A 14,936-nucleotide genomic window follows, 5' to 3' on the forward strand; every position below is an offset into this window, starting at 1 on the left:
ATGGGGGGGGGGGGTTTCTTGTTTTCCTCCTCTAAATCTAGGGTGCATCTTATGGTCAGGTGCGTCTTATGGAGCGAAAAATATGGTACATCAGAAGCAGAAAACCTGTGAGGGAATCCATGGGACTGTTGGATGATCAAGGAGCAAAAGGGGTGCTCAGGGAGAGACTGAATGAATTCTTTGCTTTGGTCTTTATGCAAAAAGATGTAAGACATCTACCTGAACTGGAAATGGTTTTCAAGGGTGATGATGCAGAGGAACTGAAAGAAATCTCAGTGAATCTGGAAGATGTACTAAGCCAAATTGACAAGTTAAAAAATGATAAATCACCTTGGCCGGAATGTATACCTCCCAGGGTACTAAAAGAACTCAAATATGAAATTGCTGACCTGCTGTTAGTGATCTGTAACCTATCACTAAAATCGTCTGTAGTACCTGAAGATTAGAGGGTAGCCAACATTATGCTGATTTTTAAAAAGGGTTTCAGGGGAGATCCAGGAAATTACAGATTGGTAAGCCTGACTTCGGTGCCAGGTAAAATGGTGGAAACATTTATAAAAAATAAAATTGTGGAACACGTAGACAAACATGATTTAATAAGACAGAGTCAGCATGGGTTCTGCTGCGGGAGATCTTGCTTCACCAACTTGCTTGACTTCTTTGAAGGTGAGCATAAACATATGGATAAAGGTGAGCTGGTTGATATAGTGTATCTAGATTTTCAGAAAGCTTTTGATAGAGGCTCCTGAGAAAATTAGAGAGTCATGGGATAGGTGGCAAAGTTCAGTTGTGAATTAGGAATTGGTTATCGGATAGAAAACAGAGGGTAGGATTAAATGGTCATTTATTTCAAAGGAGGAGAGATCTGTACTGGGACTGGTGCTATTTAACTTATTTATAAATGATCTGGAAATTGGAACGAGTGAAATGATTGAACAGTTTAGTGTCATCTGCAAATTTAAAGTTGTTAAAACACATGCCGATTGTGAAAAATTGCAGGCAGACCTTAGGAAATTGGAAGACTGGGCATCCAAGTGGCAGATGAAATTTAATGTGGATAAATTCAAACTGATGCACATTGGGAAGAATAACCAAAATCACAATTACCGGATGCTAGGGTCCACCTTGGGGGTTAGCACCCAAGAAAAGGATCTGTGTGTCATTGTAGACAATATGATGAAACCTTCCGCCAATGTGTAGCGGTGGCCAAAAAAAAAAAAAAAAACCCCAACCCAAACAAGATGCTAGGAATTATTTTTTAAAAGGTTTGGTTAACAAGACTAAGAATGTTATAATGCCTCTGTATCGCTCCATGGTACGACTTCACCTGGAGTATTGCGTTCAATTCTGGTCTCCATATCTCAAGAAATATATAGTGGCACTAGAAAAGGTTCAAAGAAGAACAACCAAGATGATAAAGGAGATGGAACTCCTCTCATATGAGGGAAGACTAAAAAGGTTAGGGCTTTTCAGCTTGGAAAAGAGAGACGACTGAGGGGAGATACGATTGAAATCTACAAAATTCTGAGTGGAGTAGAACAGGTACAAGTGGATTGATTTTTCACTCCATCAAAAATTGCAAAGACTAGGGGACACTCGAAGTTACAGGGAAATACTTTTAAAACCAAAAAGGAGGACATTTTTTTTTGAGAGAATAGTTAACTCTGGAACGCACTCAGAGAATAGTTATACTCTGGAGGTTGTGGTAAGAGTGGATAGTGTAGTTGGTTTTAAGAGGGGTTTGGACAGCTTCCTGGAGGAAAGGTCCATAGTCTGTTATTGAGAAAGACATGGAGAAGCCACTGCTTGCCCTGGATCGATAGCATGAAATGTTGCTACTCTTTGGGTTTTGGCCAGGTACTAGTGACCTAAATTGGCCACTGTGAGAACAGGCTACTGAGCTTGATGGACTTTGGTCTGACCCAGTAATGCTATTCTTATGTTATTATGATGAGGGAAAGCAAATACTTTCACTTTTTTCTGGGTTTACGGCTATAAGATTTGCTTTAAGCCAATGTGGAACCTTATTTAAACATAGATTGTGTAATGTCTGTGATATGACAAAAGATCTGTGTCATCCACCTAGCAAAAAGGCAAAGAACCTAAATCAAGGTCAAAGTGGTACAAGAAAAATGTTAACAGTAGTGGTGCCAAAATTGAATCCTGTAGAATATCTGAGTGTGTGTAGTAGTGGGGGGGAGGGGGAGGAAGATAGGTGGGGTCGCTGCTGTAGCCTTATCATGTGATATGATCTAATATGTCCTGTTAGATAAATAGCTACCAAACCAAAAGAAGACAGTGCCAGAGAGGCCTATATCTCCGAGACACTGTAAGAGGAGAAAGTAATCAACCATGTCAAAAGTGAAGAGATCCAGCGAGACAAAGTATAACAGTACAGGAAGAGCCCAAAGCTGTATGAATAGAATCATGGAGAGCTAGAAGAGTTTTGGTGCTGTGGTGTTGACAGAAATCTGATTGAAATGAGTGCAAAACATTGGTATTTTCTACATGTTGGGTTACCTGATGAAAAACTTTTTTTTTTTTTTTTCAAAAATCCTTGAAAACAGTAAATTTGAGATTGGTTGAGGTGGATCCAGAGTAGTTCTTTTGAGGAATGGACAGACAAGAGCACGTTTCCATAGGGTAGGTACAAGACCTTCTTGGAGACTGTGGTGAATGCTAGGAAAATGAAGTGGGGCTAGCTGTGCAGAGAATTTCTTATTAAGCTAGCCAGGTATTAGTGGCAGGGAATGAAGAATTCAGAGATGATATAATAGATAAGATGTCAGCATTATCTGGTAGATTAAAGGAAGACCAATAGAAGGGCAGCGAGAGGTCAGTGAATCCTGAGGTTCAGGAGAGGCAGACGGAATAACTATTTCATTTGATCTTTCTGGTCTTATTTCTCCCTCAGAGATGAAATCTTATGCTCCCAAGCAGCAGATAGAGAGAGTCTAAGAGAAGTAACGTGAGTGAGAAGCATAAGGATTACTGTTTTGAATTGCAAACAGCTCTCAAATGTTTTATAAATGTTTTATAAATGAACAAGCATATAACATGCAGGAGGAATAAAGATTTTTTGAAATGTTAATTTACTACAATTCTATAATACAAGACATAAGGAGAATGCAGAGATGAGACATACAAGTGTTTTTGAGTATGAGCTTCTATTTACCCAGGACAGTTGAGAACAAGGAAGATGATAAAAACTTGACTGTTGGCAAAATAAAAGTTGGGGTTTTCACAGTCACTGTAAAAAAAAAAAAAAAAAAGGCCTTAGAATGTAGGAAAGATCCATATAAGAATGTACTTGGGACAATTTTACCACAGCAGAACCCCTAAAAAGGTGACATTTTTTTTTACTTAACAGTATATTGTCATGGGCAGGGTAGCGTAGCACCATACAAAACGCCCGTGTGCCCTAAGCAGATCCAGAAAGGGTCCTATATTCCTTGTCCAGAAGGTTTCATGGCATCCCAAACCAATGAGAATGATAGGGATGTGGGTAAAAGTAAAAACAATCAAATTAACAGGAGAGAGGTTAGTTGTCAAACCAGACCTTGGGTTGCAGTTTCCCAGGGGAAAGGAAAGAGAGCAACACCAGGGTCCCTCGAGATTAATTGCCTTGCTAAATACACAGCTGAAGCACCTGAGAGAAAAGAAAAGCCTTATCGCTACGCCAGGGAGAGAAAGAGGAACCCAAACACAAGCAGCAAGCTTGCCAGAGAGGGGATTTGGAGGAATTCTTCAGCCTTCAGGAGAAGGCAACATAGAAATGCTGGATGCTGCTGAGAGCAATGGGGAGTCCTCATTAGAACAGCCCCAGCCTATGAAAATGGGAAAGTAATCCCCAGAATAGGATTGGAGAGGAAGTAGCTATGGAGGTGCTGCTAGCCAAGCAAAATATGGGGAACTAAAGAAACTGTAAATGCATTTTTGTTAACTTTAAAAGTGAAACGGCTACTGCTTATGCACTATGAAAGCTTGCTGTGGCTGTTACCCAGAGATGGGGATGGGTTAGAAGCAATGATACCTCTACAGTACAGGCTGAGGGGAAGTTCCAGCTTTGGGATCACTTCTATCTCCGTTTGCTCTAACCTGAATCATTATCTGATAAAGCCAGTGAGGACTATTGCTGTGCACAAAGCCTAAGAAGGAGTTAGGCAATGAAGCTTTGGTTTTTGTTTATTTTGAATAAGAATTAATGCCTGTCCCAGGAAGAGACCTGAGAGAGTGATTTGTAAAGCACCTGGGGCCAAACCCTGCTTTCAGCAGAGAGAAGGGAAAGACCTCTGCTAAACTGTTCCAGTTTGCCCTAGAGACAAGGGGTTTTTTTCCCCCCCACAAACTGTTTGGCTTTCAAAGTGATTATTTTGCCCTGTGTGAAGTTGAAAATGATTATTTTGGATTCTAAATGATTGTGGGCATTCCCCACAGCACTGTTTGTAGTCAAGTTCTGGGAGTGGGGGGGGGGGGGGGGGGTTTGCAAGAGAAACAGAAATTGCTGAATTTAAGCCTTGGACTGTTCTGATTATTATTTTGAGGCTCATGGGAGCGAGTAACCACGTGCCCGTCCAGAAGTGTGCGCAATGGCTGGTGGCACAATATTCCCCAAAATGTTTCCTTAGGGGGAAACAAGGTTTCAGCATAAAAAAATATGTTATGAGTACCCAAGAATGAAACTAATTTCCGATGTTTTCCTATGTATCAAGTTAACACAAAAAGACTTAAAAGGCACATTGGCTCCCTCGCCCGTTATCAAAAGGTAGACCCTGCAACTATAGAGATTTAGACTCCTTATCTCTGTCAACATCCCCTTTTCTGCCCATCCTTTTCTGCGTACTGTGTTGTAATGGCTTATGCAGGCAGCTTAAAGACCTAAATTAATCTATACTGTTTAGCTGCTGTATAAATGCATCTTTTCAAATTGATATAGGTATTAACGCTGGAAAGCTTGCCACAGATATATTAAATTAGTCCAGTAAAAAGGTATTGAATTTGCAAACAATTATGCTAAACTTGTGTTTCTCAAACTTATACTGGGTGTGACAACCAGTCTGTCAGGTTTTCAAGATATCCCTAATGAATACAAATGAAAGATGCCTATTAGGGGAAGTGGAAGAACAGGTTCAAGAATCACTGGGAGTGTGCAAAATGGCAGCCCCAACAGTGAAGCCAATATTGGATGGACTTCTACAGTCTGGGTCCAGAATATATCAAGATGGATTGGGATAGGCTCACGTTAGCTTGGACTGCGACTCCAGTGGTGGAGCAGTGGGGCCAATACCGGACAAACTTCTACAGCCTGTGTCCTGTGTGCGCCAATATGGAACAGGAGCAAGAACAGAGATCAGTTTTTGTTACCTTATTTTACTAGTTTTGTACTAGTTTTAGGATGTTAGGTAATTGTAATGTTATCTTGATTATGTGTGTTTACATGATTACGTATTTTTTCTTTGTAAACTGCTTAGGTTTTAAGCTGTGTAGAAATTTTTCAAATAAATAAATGCACATTTTTACCGGGGTGAAATTAATCTACCATGTAAAAAAATCTGATCACGTCTCTCCTCTCCTCCGCAAAGCGCAATGGCTGCCCATCACACATTGCCTCACCTATAAAATACTACTTCTTGCTTTCAAAAACAAAACACTTCCAACCAGCTTTCATTGATAAACTTCTAATTCCATATGCATCTTGTAGGACTCTTTGATCTAGTAATCAAAACCTATTTACCTGATGGTAATGTTGGATGGGGGAGGGAATTTATTTTTTTGTATAGATTCTGATTGTTTATAAGTGCTTATTTGATTATTATTATTTGTATGTAAATTGTATTGCATTTTTTGTTGGCATTAAAAACTAAATACAGTGGAACCTTGGTTTATGAGCATAATTCGTTCCAGAAGCATGCTCGTAAACCAAAGTACTCGTATATCAAAGCGAGTTTCCCCATAGGAACAAAGGGAAACTCGCTTGATATGTTTCCACCCACCCCCACCCCCCAAGGCCAGCGGCGCTGCTCTACCCCCCCCCCTGAGAACCGGCATTGCTCCCCCGCTCACGTTGCCCCCCACCCCCTGCAGCGATCTGGCATCCCCCACACACCCATCCATCCACCCGAACACATTGCTTACTCCCATCTGGCACCGGCACTAACGCACAGGACATGCCAGTGCCTGAAGATCTGACGTCTTCTTTTTGCTGGGCCTTGAGCATCTGTGCATGCTCAAGGCCTTCGAGTTCCCGCTCTCTCTGAGATTCTCAGAGATCTCCGAGAATCTCGGAGAGAGCGGGAACTCGAAGGCCTTGAGCATGCGCAGAGAGGAAAAACATCTTTTAGCGGAACTTAGCAAGTAAAATGTATAATCACTGGAGTGTTGATTTAACATTGCCTCAAAATGAATGTGATTGTTGGGCCAACAGGATGGACCACACAGGCCTTTATCATTTACTATGTTAAACTACTAGTACTTACACTACATTCATGGAGGAAGATCAGCTACCATAGCAACCATCTTGTGGTTAAATGGTGGTCTTCTAGAACAGTGGTTCCCAGCCCTGTCTTGGAGGACCACTAGCTAGTCAGGTTTTCAGGACAGCCCTAATGAATATGCATGGAGTAGCTTTGCATGCCAGTCTCCTCCATTATATACAAATCTCTCTCATGCATATTCATTAGGGCAATCCCAAAAACCTGACTGGCTAGTGGTCCTCCAGGACAGGGCTGGGAACCACTGTTCTAGAAGGTTCATCAAAGCAGGATTCACTACCATAAAATTATTTTACATATATTACACATGCAAACATTAAGGCTAAGAATCTAAGACTGTATAACACATACCTGGGATAATAGGCTGTGTAGTTCATATACAGCTGAGTAGCTTGAGCTGGGTAGTAGGCAACTGCTGGAGGTGCTGTGGCAGAGGCATGGTGGTTCCTTGCTGTGGATAACAAGGCTGGTGATTGGTAAAGTGCTGCAGCTGCTTCTGCTGGGATGACTGCCGTTGCTGCTTGAAAGGCGGCATAAGCTGGAGGAGACAGACCTAAGGATAAAGCAAAATCAGACATGAAGACTAGTGCTTGATTGAACAGAGATTCATGGATATCCACTTTGAGAGTAGAAACAGCTTTTTACAACGAACATACTAGATTGAACCACTTTTAACTGTTTTGCTTTCCATGTTTCCCTTATGCCCTGCATCTTTACTCCTGCCTACCCAGACAAGATGCTTCTGCAGTTCTGGAATCGTCAATGGCCTGGGGGATGGGAGAGGCTCATTCAAAAAAAAGGCACTACTCCTTGGAAACCAGCAACGCTGCCATCATCTCTTCCTAGGAAAGGACTCACCACCACTCAAGCAGGGACACAGTAGTCCTGTTGAGTGGACCATTCAATATGGAAATTTCCTTATTCCACACTGCATGAGCCACAAGGCCAGCAGATTACGAAAGTTTTCATTCCTATCTTTGGAAAGTGGAAAATGGTAGAGAAGGGTAGGGCATTATGATAAGAGTATGGCTATATCCTGCTTGCAAAGGCAGCTAAAGTTTGGAAACTGTGCCTAATCCGTCACCAAAGCAGTAAATCTTTTTAAAAGCTTTAAGCATGTGATATGAAAGCCCTTAGCGATTATATGCTACATGCATGAACGCCCACTGCATGCGTTCCCATTCACAACTCCTCAACCAAAGTCAACATGCTCGTTCCTTTAAAGCATTCTCTGGCATTTTCTTTCTACAAAACATTCACTCGAAGTTTCAGCAATACGCAAAATTACAGCATCTCTCAGGGGGTGGGACAGGTGGAGAAAAACCACAGTTCACCCAATAAAGCTGCATGTTCTGAGTATGCATTGCATGGTCAAAGTGCAGCACAAAAAATAAAAAGCTTAAAATCATTCCCATTATGGTTCCACAGAACAGCTTCCAGAGATGGGCAATTACAGATTATGGCATAAACCCCAGTGTGAAAGGCAACATAAGCTGCAGCACCTACCACATTTTAGCCTTCAGCAGCAGAGCGCAGAAGAATTGCAGACTTACATGGTAACTTACATGGCGGTGGAGATAAACCACTACGATTTAAAGTGCCACCCATTAAAACAAAGTTCATTTCCTCTCCTGAGCACTGAAACACCTCCACATAACGGTCCTTCATCATTTTCTTGTGACATTTCTGGGCCACTAAATAAGCTTTGTCTGAAGACTTCATTTGAATAAAAGCATCACCGGAGGGTCGTCCCTAGAGCAGAGTGGAAACAAAAAAACAACAACAAAAAACTGGATTTAGGGCAGCATATTCAGACTATGGGAAATGAGGTCAACATGAAGAAATAAAGAGGACTTGGTGGTAGTCCCATCATGGTGTTAATCCCTCACAATTTCCTAAGTTATATGGCCAGGGATTGCAAAATATCTTCCAGAAGGTAGGTATTTGTTTTACCTACTGGTATATATTCTTATACCTACACATAGTAAAATATTCTCCAGGTGTAAGACATAAGACAGGTATATGTTATCCTATACCACACTATAAATTGACTTCCGGTAATTTATAAAATATAACTTAAAAAAAAAAGTTCACCTGTTGATTGAGGACCATATGAACACCACGTTGCTTGATATCTACAGTAGAATCACCCATGAATTCTAGGATGTCATCTATAGCAGCTGTGTAAGGTAGACCTCTAAGTCGGACACAGTCTCGCACGGTGCTCGTTACCATAGGATAAGGTGAGGGGATGACTGGAATAATGGGGCCCGGAAGAGTGGGAATCAGAGGTGTTGACAAATACCTGTTAAGTACCTGTAGTGTAAAAAAGGTAAAGCATGTCAAGTTCTAATAACAGCTGTTCTGTTTAGGGAAAAGGGAATTGGGGACTTGTATACCACCTTTTTGTGGCTTTGGCATTTCAAAGCTGACATTCAAAGCACTGGGCACTGAAGGATTAAGTGACTTGCCCAGGGTCACAGAGCAGCTCTGGGATTTGATCTCAACCTCTAGGTGCAGAGGCAGCAACTCTACCAGTGAGCCACAGCTTCCCCCTTTAACAGATAAACCTGAGAGTAAAGCAGATAAACCTGTCAGCTTACTCTCCTTAAACATTTTATATCCTCGAGAGCAAGTACTGTAGTTCTAAGCAGCATATATATCCCAAATTATTGTTGGAACTCCTCTATAGCTATTAAATCAGAATGCAATCTACTGAAGGGCCTTCCTACATTTTTGGCACAGATTCCTTTGGTGCTGGACAGAGATGGATTCACTCTGCCGGGGGGGGGGGGGGGGGGGGGGGGTGGAATCCAAATCCCTTGCAGTCTTGAAATTAACCAAGACTGTATTACGATAATAATGCATCATCTAAGGCAGGGGTGTCCAACCTGCGGCCCGAGAGCCAAATGCGGCCCCATGAAGTATTTTGTGCTGCCCCGGTCAAGGGCGATGCAGTGTTTTTGTCTGCTGCCCCCGAGTGTTTACCGTCTTGCCGGCTCCCTCCTCCGTCTTGCTGCAACGTTTGCGTATTTGTGCGGCCCCCAGAAAAAAAATTTTTCTGACAATGCGGCCCAGGGAAGCCAAAAGGTTGGACACCCCTGATCTAAGGGAACATTTTAATTTGTCATCAACACAGTATAATATACAGGTATCTGCTAAATGAATTACCCTAATCTCACAAATGATGGGGACGAGAAATGGTATATTATTCTTTTTTTCAAAACAAATAATTCCCTCCTCGATTTCATCTTCAATCTTCCTGTAAGTTATCAATGGACTTGTGAAAACCACTCATACAGGGTTAACTGGAAACTCACATAGTAATAGGAATGATGTTGAAATTATCCAGGGGATAAGGAAACCTCAAGTGCTTGCAGCAGTTTGTCTTTTAGTCAAAACTGCCTAATGCGGGCTATCACTGGTTTCAGCTATGGTACTACTATTAAACTTTCTTTATATAGGCATTAGGGGCTCCTTTTACTAAGGTGCGCTAGCATTTTTAGCGCACGCTAACCACGCGCTAAACGAAAAATACTAATACAAGCTCTATGGAGGCGTCAGCGTTTAGCACGTGCGGCATTGTAGCGTGCGCTAAAACTGCTTAGCGCACCTTAGTAAAAGGAACCCTAAATGTTTCCTTATTCCAGCTGGAGTGGTTTACGGAGCGTCTCCGTTTCACTCAAAGCTGAGCTTCATCAGGAGATATACAACCGGATAATAAATTGTTTCAGCGCCTCGGCCTGCGTCAGGGGTCAGAAGATCTTGCAAGTCAGTATAAAAGAGCAAAATACTCGATGAGCAAAATTTACCCAAACTGGTGAAAAAGAAACACACTCAGACTAACAGTTAATCTGGTGCCACAAAGAGCTCAGCTGCACACAGGTTCTGCTTTCCAACTCGGAACCCGTGTGCAGCTCAGATAGATTAACCTTTAGTCCAAGTGCGTTTCTTTTTCACCATTTTGGGTAAATTTTGTTCACTGAATATTTTGATCTTTTATACTGAATTACAAGATCTTTTAGCCACCGACGTAGGCTGAGCCGCTGAAACACGGCCCATGTCGGGTACATCATTAAAGCAGGATTTCCTGGAACTTGAGGAACTTTTTTTTGCTTTTACTCGTCTACCATGCCCTAGCACAGGGGTGTCAAAGTCCCTCCTCGAGGGCTGTAATCCAGTCGGGTTTTCAGGATTTACCCAATGAATATGCATGAGAGCTATTAGCATACAATGAAAGCAGTGCATGCAAATAGATCTCATGCATATTCATTGGGGAAATCCTGAAAACCCGACTGGATTGTGGCCCTCGAGGAGGGACTTTCACACCCCTGCCCTAGCAGAATGCATGTTCAAGCATAAAATTACTGCTCCAATTACAAGGATGAAAACTGTGTTCCATTTTTCCAAATGAGAATCTGCAAGAGCAAGTGACGATCTGAATACATTATATTATGGATTCCTTGTGTTTTGTATTTACAGATACATGCTAGTGCCACTTTCCAGCTCCAGTGTACTGTTGCTAAATTGTTACAGGTTTGCATGTAATTTTGCAAAACTGGAATAAGAATCACTTGCCATCTATTTTGAAAGATTAACAAATGTTAAGCCATACAAACTACATTTGTTTCTCTTGACTGTATAGTACTTTTTGTTTTTAACCACTTGTTGACTGAACAAAAATAATTGCAGCAGCTATTTTCCTCATGATTAGCTATTTTAGATAAAATGGACTACCCTTCTGGTACACATGAGCTAGGAAGGCCCCTACAGAGATTGGAGAAACTGGGTCTCTTTTCCCTGGAGAAGAGAAGACGTAGAGGAGATATGATAGAGACTTACAGGATCATGAAGGGCATAGAGAGAGTAGAGAAGGAAAGATTCATCAAACTTTCAGAAAAAAAAAAAAAAAAAACAAGAGGGCATTCGGAAAAGTTGAAAGGGGACAGATTAAAAACGAATACTAGGAAGATCTTCTTTTTATCCAACATGTGGTGGACACCTGGAATGCGCTTCCAGAGAACGTTATAGGGCAGAGTACGGTACTGGGGTTTAAGAAAGGATTGGACAATTTCCTGCTGGAAAAGGGGATAGAGGAGTATAGATAGAGGATTACTGCACAGATCCTGGACCTGTTGGGCCGCCGCGTGAGCGGACTGCTGGGCGCGATGGACCTCAGGTCTGACCCAGCGGAGGCATTGCTTATGTTCAGACTATGTGCCAAAAATATACTATACCGATTTGCGTTCATTAATCTCTAGCCCATGAGCTCAACAGGTTACATAATGGATTGGTAAGAGATTATGAGAACCCCGGCCAAGACGACCGCTATAATGAAGTCTGCAATCAAATAAAGGACCCATCATTCCTGGGTTCTTCTCTGAAATTCACTTGCTAGTTAAAAATATCTGCATTAAGAACTGGGTTTAGAAATCCCCATTCTTTAGCCCATCTCTGTTATACAGTACTCCATGTTTAATTATACACTCATTTAGGAGCCAATTCTATAAATGGACATATGCATTTAATTGGTAAGTACACATGAAAATGCATTTACATACTATTCTATAAAGTAGTGCACAAGTGCTATGGTATGTGAAGAGGATGGGTGAGTCACAGGCGTGATACCAAGTGGCATACACAACTTATAGGACTACAAACATCTCATTGTGCAGTTAACTGCATCTACTTGCAAGCCAAGCCATTGACCTGGCTTAAGTGTTCACCCTTATCTTTTGGCATGCAAAAGCAGGTTTATGCTGGTATTCTACCATCATAGGCATGCCCAATTGCCATCATTGTGCCCCTTTGTGGCATCGAATTATAAATTATCTCCTAAAAGCAAAGAAAAATTACACGAGCTGAACATTTATAAAATGAGTTTCACAGGACTAAAATGCAGAAGTAAACAATTATAGCTTGGTGGCTAAACATGTATTATAGTTTGTACTTGACTTTTGTGCTACCTACTTATTTAAACCTCCACTTCTAATGGTGTCTGACCAGGAGAGTGGATTACTAACAACTCAATATATCTTTATCTCTACAACTAATACTGGCATGTGAAAGACTTCTGTTCAAAAGGGAATGGAATTGTAACCTGCTGAACTTCTGCAGCTGTGCTCCGGAAGAGTTCAATATAACGTTTTCCTAGGATCTCCTTGTGCTTTTTAAGTGCTTGTTGTGCATATTCTTCACATGAAAACACCACAAATGCATCTCCTGTTGGCCTGCCATCTGGATACTTGACAAAGAGAAGTCCTTCCTTCCCGCCTGTGACAGGACATTCAGTCCCCAAGAACCCCAAAACATCCTCTGGAGTGGCAGTGAATGGCAGGCCCCTCATTCGAATGATGACCTGATTCTCCATGGACAAAAACTGGGCCACTTCGTTAGAGGTGCCTAAGAACATAACACAAATCTTAATCAGAAGAGTTAAGTGAACTGAAAAGCATCAATTTTACTGTTGATTTTACATTTAAAGTAATAAAATATTTGTTCTAGTGGCCATGGTGGAGGGTGACTAGAGAGTGAGGGGACTACAGATGGGTTGATGAGGTGCTGAAAAGGTTACAGGGTTGAAAAACATTGCAAGAAAATTTAATAGATGCGGATGAAAAACTATACCTTTTATTGATTGCACTAAGGAGGTAATCAAATAAACCTAAACAAGGTGTGGAGAAAGATATTTTTCACTTATGAGGGGTAGAAAGGCTGTAGCAAGGCAGAACCAAAGAATGAGGAAAATTAAAAAAAAAAAAAAAAAAGGAGGGGGGGAGGAGGTGCAAAAACTTAAGTGAGGAAGGATTATATCCTAAAGAATCCTAAAGGATTATATCCATAAAGAAGTGTGCTTTCTGAAACTGGTTTGGAATAGAACTTTTCAGATCATGTTTAATGAAAACTAGAGTTGTTTTATATGGGTCCAATTTAACCGTTTCTTTTCCATGTCTACAGGAAAAACATTGATCCATTTATCAGGCTCTCACAACACTAGTATCTTTAGGCCAACAGAAAACTTCTAGATCTATTTTAGCCAATTTGTCTTGCAAAATCTATGTAAAGAGAATTCTTTTGATTCAGAGGCAATATTTAACACATTATTTACAAGGCAGACTTGTGCAAGACTACTACAAAGTGTAAGAAAATAAGAGATCAAGTGAGAGAAATGGACATAGGAAATAAAAACTTAAAAAAAATAATAAAATATACAAGAAGTGCATAACACCGATTTTATGTCTTCCAGATATTTAATAGAGACATAAGATTGGTTAAATGCACTTCTTGTGTATTTCATCGATTTGGAGCCATATATGAAAAAGTTGCAGTTCCTAGTCATAGCTGTATTAAAACCTTTTGGTGGTTGAAACAGGTAATTGCCCTTTTGTAAATGCAATGAACGAGGTGGAAAGGAATAATTAACTGTTTACCCAAATACATGAAGCCACACTAACACTTTACCTTCAATGCTACAGTTAAAGCTTTCACATTTTGGGCAGCCTGTAGCCAGTGAATAACTATAACAACAAGTGAAACATCCTGTAAATTGCTCTTTGACATTCTGAACCAGCTGCACACACACGTACTTTTTGCTAGTAAACCCAAGTGTAGAGTATTACAGTAATGGGCACATGATGCCACAGCGGTACAAATATTTGTGCCAAGTCTGATTGAAGAAAACAAGGTAAAAAAAAAAATAGAAGTTTTCACAACCAAGATTTGTGGACTCAAGATTATAGATGCATCAGTTTGGATGCCCAGACTGCCTTTGATCCTTGCTTGAATTATGATCCTGTCCTGAGGCTCTCTACATTTTTCCTTCCTCACCCACAGAACCTATGTCTTGAAGATTTATTTTCAAGTGTGTTCATATCCATTCAAAGTTTAGTATCCCTTAGACCTTGGTCTAACCTATCTGGTGCTGCATCACTATCCACCCTCAGGGGGAAGGAGAGACTTCATCTAAAAATTGGGAGTTTCTTTACCATTATCCATGTACAACCACCATCAAATCAGAAAGTAGACTATATTCCAGGGCCTCTCTACCTTTCTTGTAGCCTTCGATAAAAGGGCTCCAAGCAGATGTTAAATATAAAGTGGTGCGAGTATTAAGCAAGATGAAGTCGATGGGATTAGGTGAAACACTTACAGCATGGGTTCACGATTGGCTGAGTGGAAGACTTCAGAGGGTGGTGGTTAATGGTACCATCTCTAAAACGTCGGAGGTGACCAGTGGGGTGCCGCAGGGCTCGGTCTTGGGCCCGATCCTTTTCAACATATTAGTAACAGACATGACTCAGGGGCTTCAAGGTAAAATAGCATTATTCGCCGATGATGCCAAACTATGTAACATTGTGAGTAACGGCAGTCCGTCCGACAGCATGACGCAAGACCTGGTTTTATTGGAGCTTTGGTCCTCGACCTGGCAGCTTAGCTTCAACGCTA

At 41.2% G+C, this 14,936-nt stretch overlaps 1 protein-coding gene across 4 annotated transcripts in view; it reads right to left on the reverse strand.

The window, feature by feature from the left end:
- ESRP2 (epithelial splicing regulatory protein 2) overlaps nucleotides 1–14,936 on the reverse strand; it is a 162,131-nt gene that overhangs the window by 59,075 nt on the left and 88,120 nt on the right. For 3 of the 4 annotated variants that reach the window (XM_033942392.1, XM_033942395.1, XM_033942394.1), the window contains exons 11-14: nucleotides 12,592–12,893; nucleotides 8,586–8,807; nucleotides 8,045–8,243; nucleotides 6,843–7,044 (exon numbers count right to left, since the gene is read on the reverse strand). In XM_033942392.1, coding sequence (XP_033798283.1) covers nucleotides 6,843–7,044; nucleotides 8,045–8,243; nucleotides 8,586–8,807; nucleotides 12,592–12,893 — 925 coding nt within the window. The remainder of the gene's footprint in view (nucleotides 1–6,842; nucleotides 7,045–8,044; nucleotides 8,244–8,585; nucleotides 8,808–12,591; nucleotides 12,894–14,936) is intronic. The other variant, XM_033942393.1, reaches the window with a different exon arrangement.

The sequence above is a fragment of the Geotrypetes seraphini genome, chromosome 4 (assembly GCF_902459505.1).
Source record: "Geotrypetes seraphini chromosome 4, aGeoSer1.1, whole genome shotgun sequence".
Taxonomy (NCBI): Eukaryota; Metazoa; Chordata; class Amphibia; order Gymnophiona; family Dermophiidae; genus Geotrypetes; species Geotrypetes seraphini.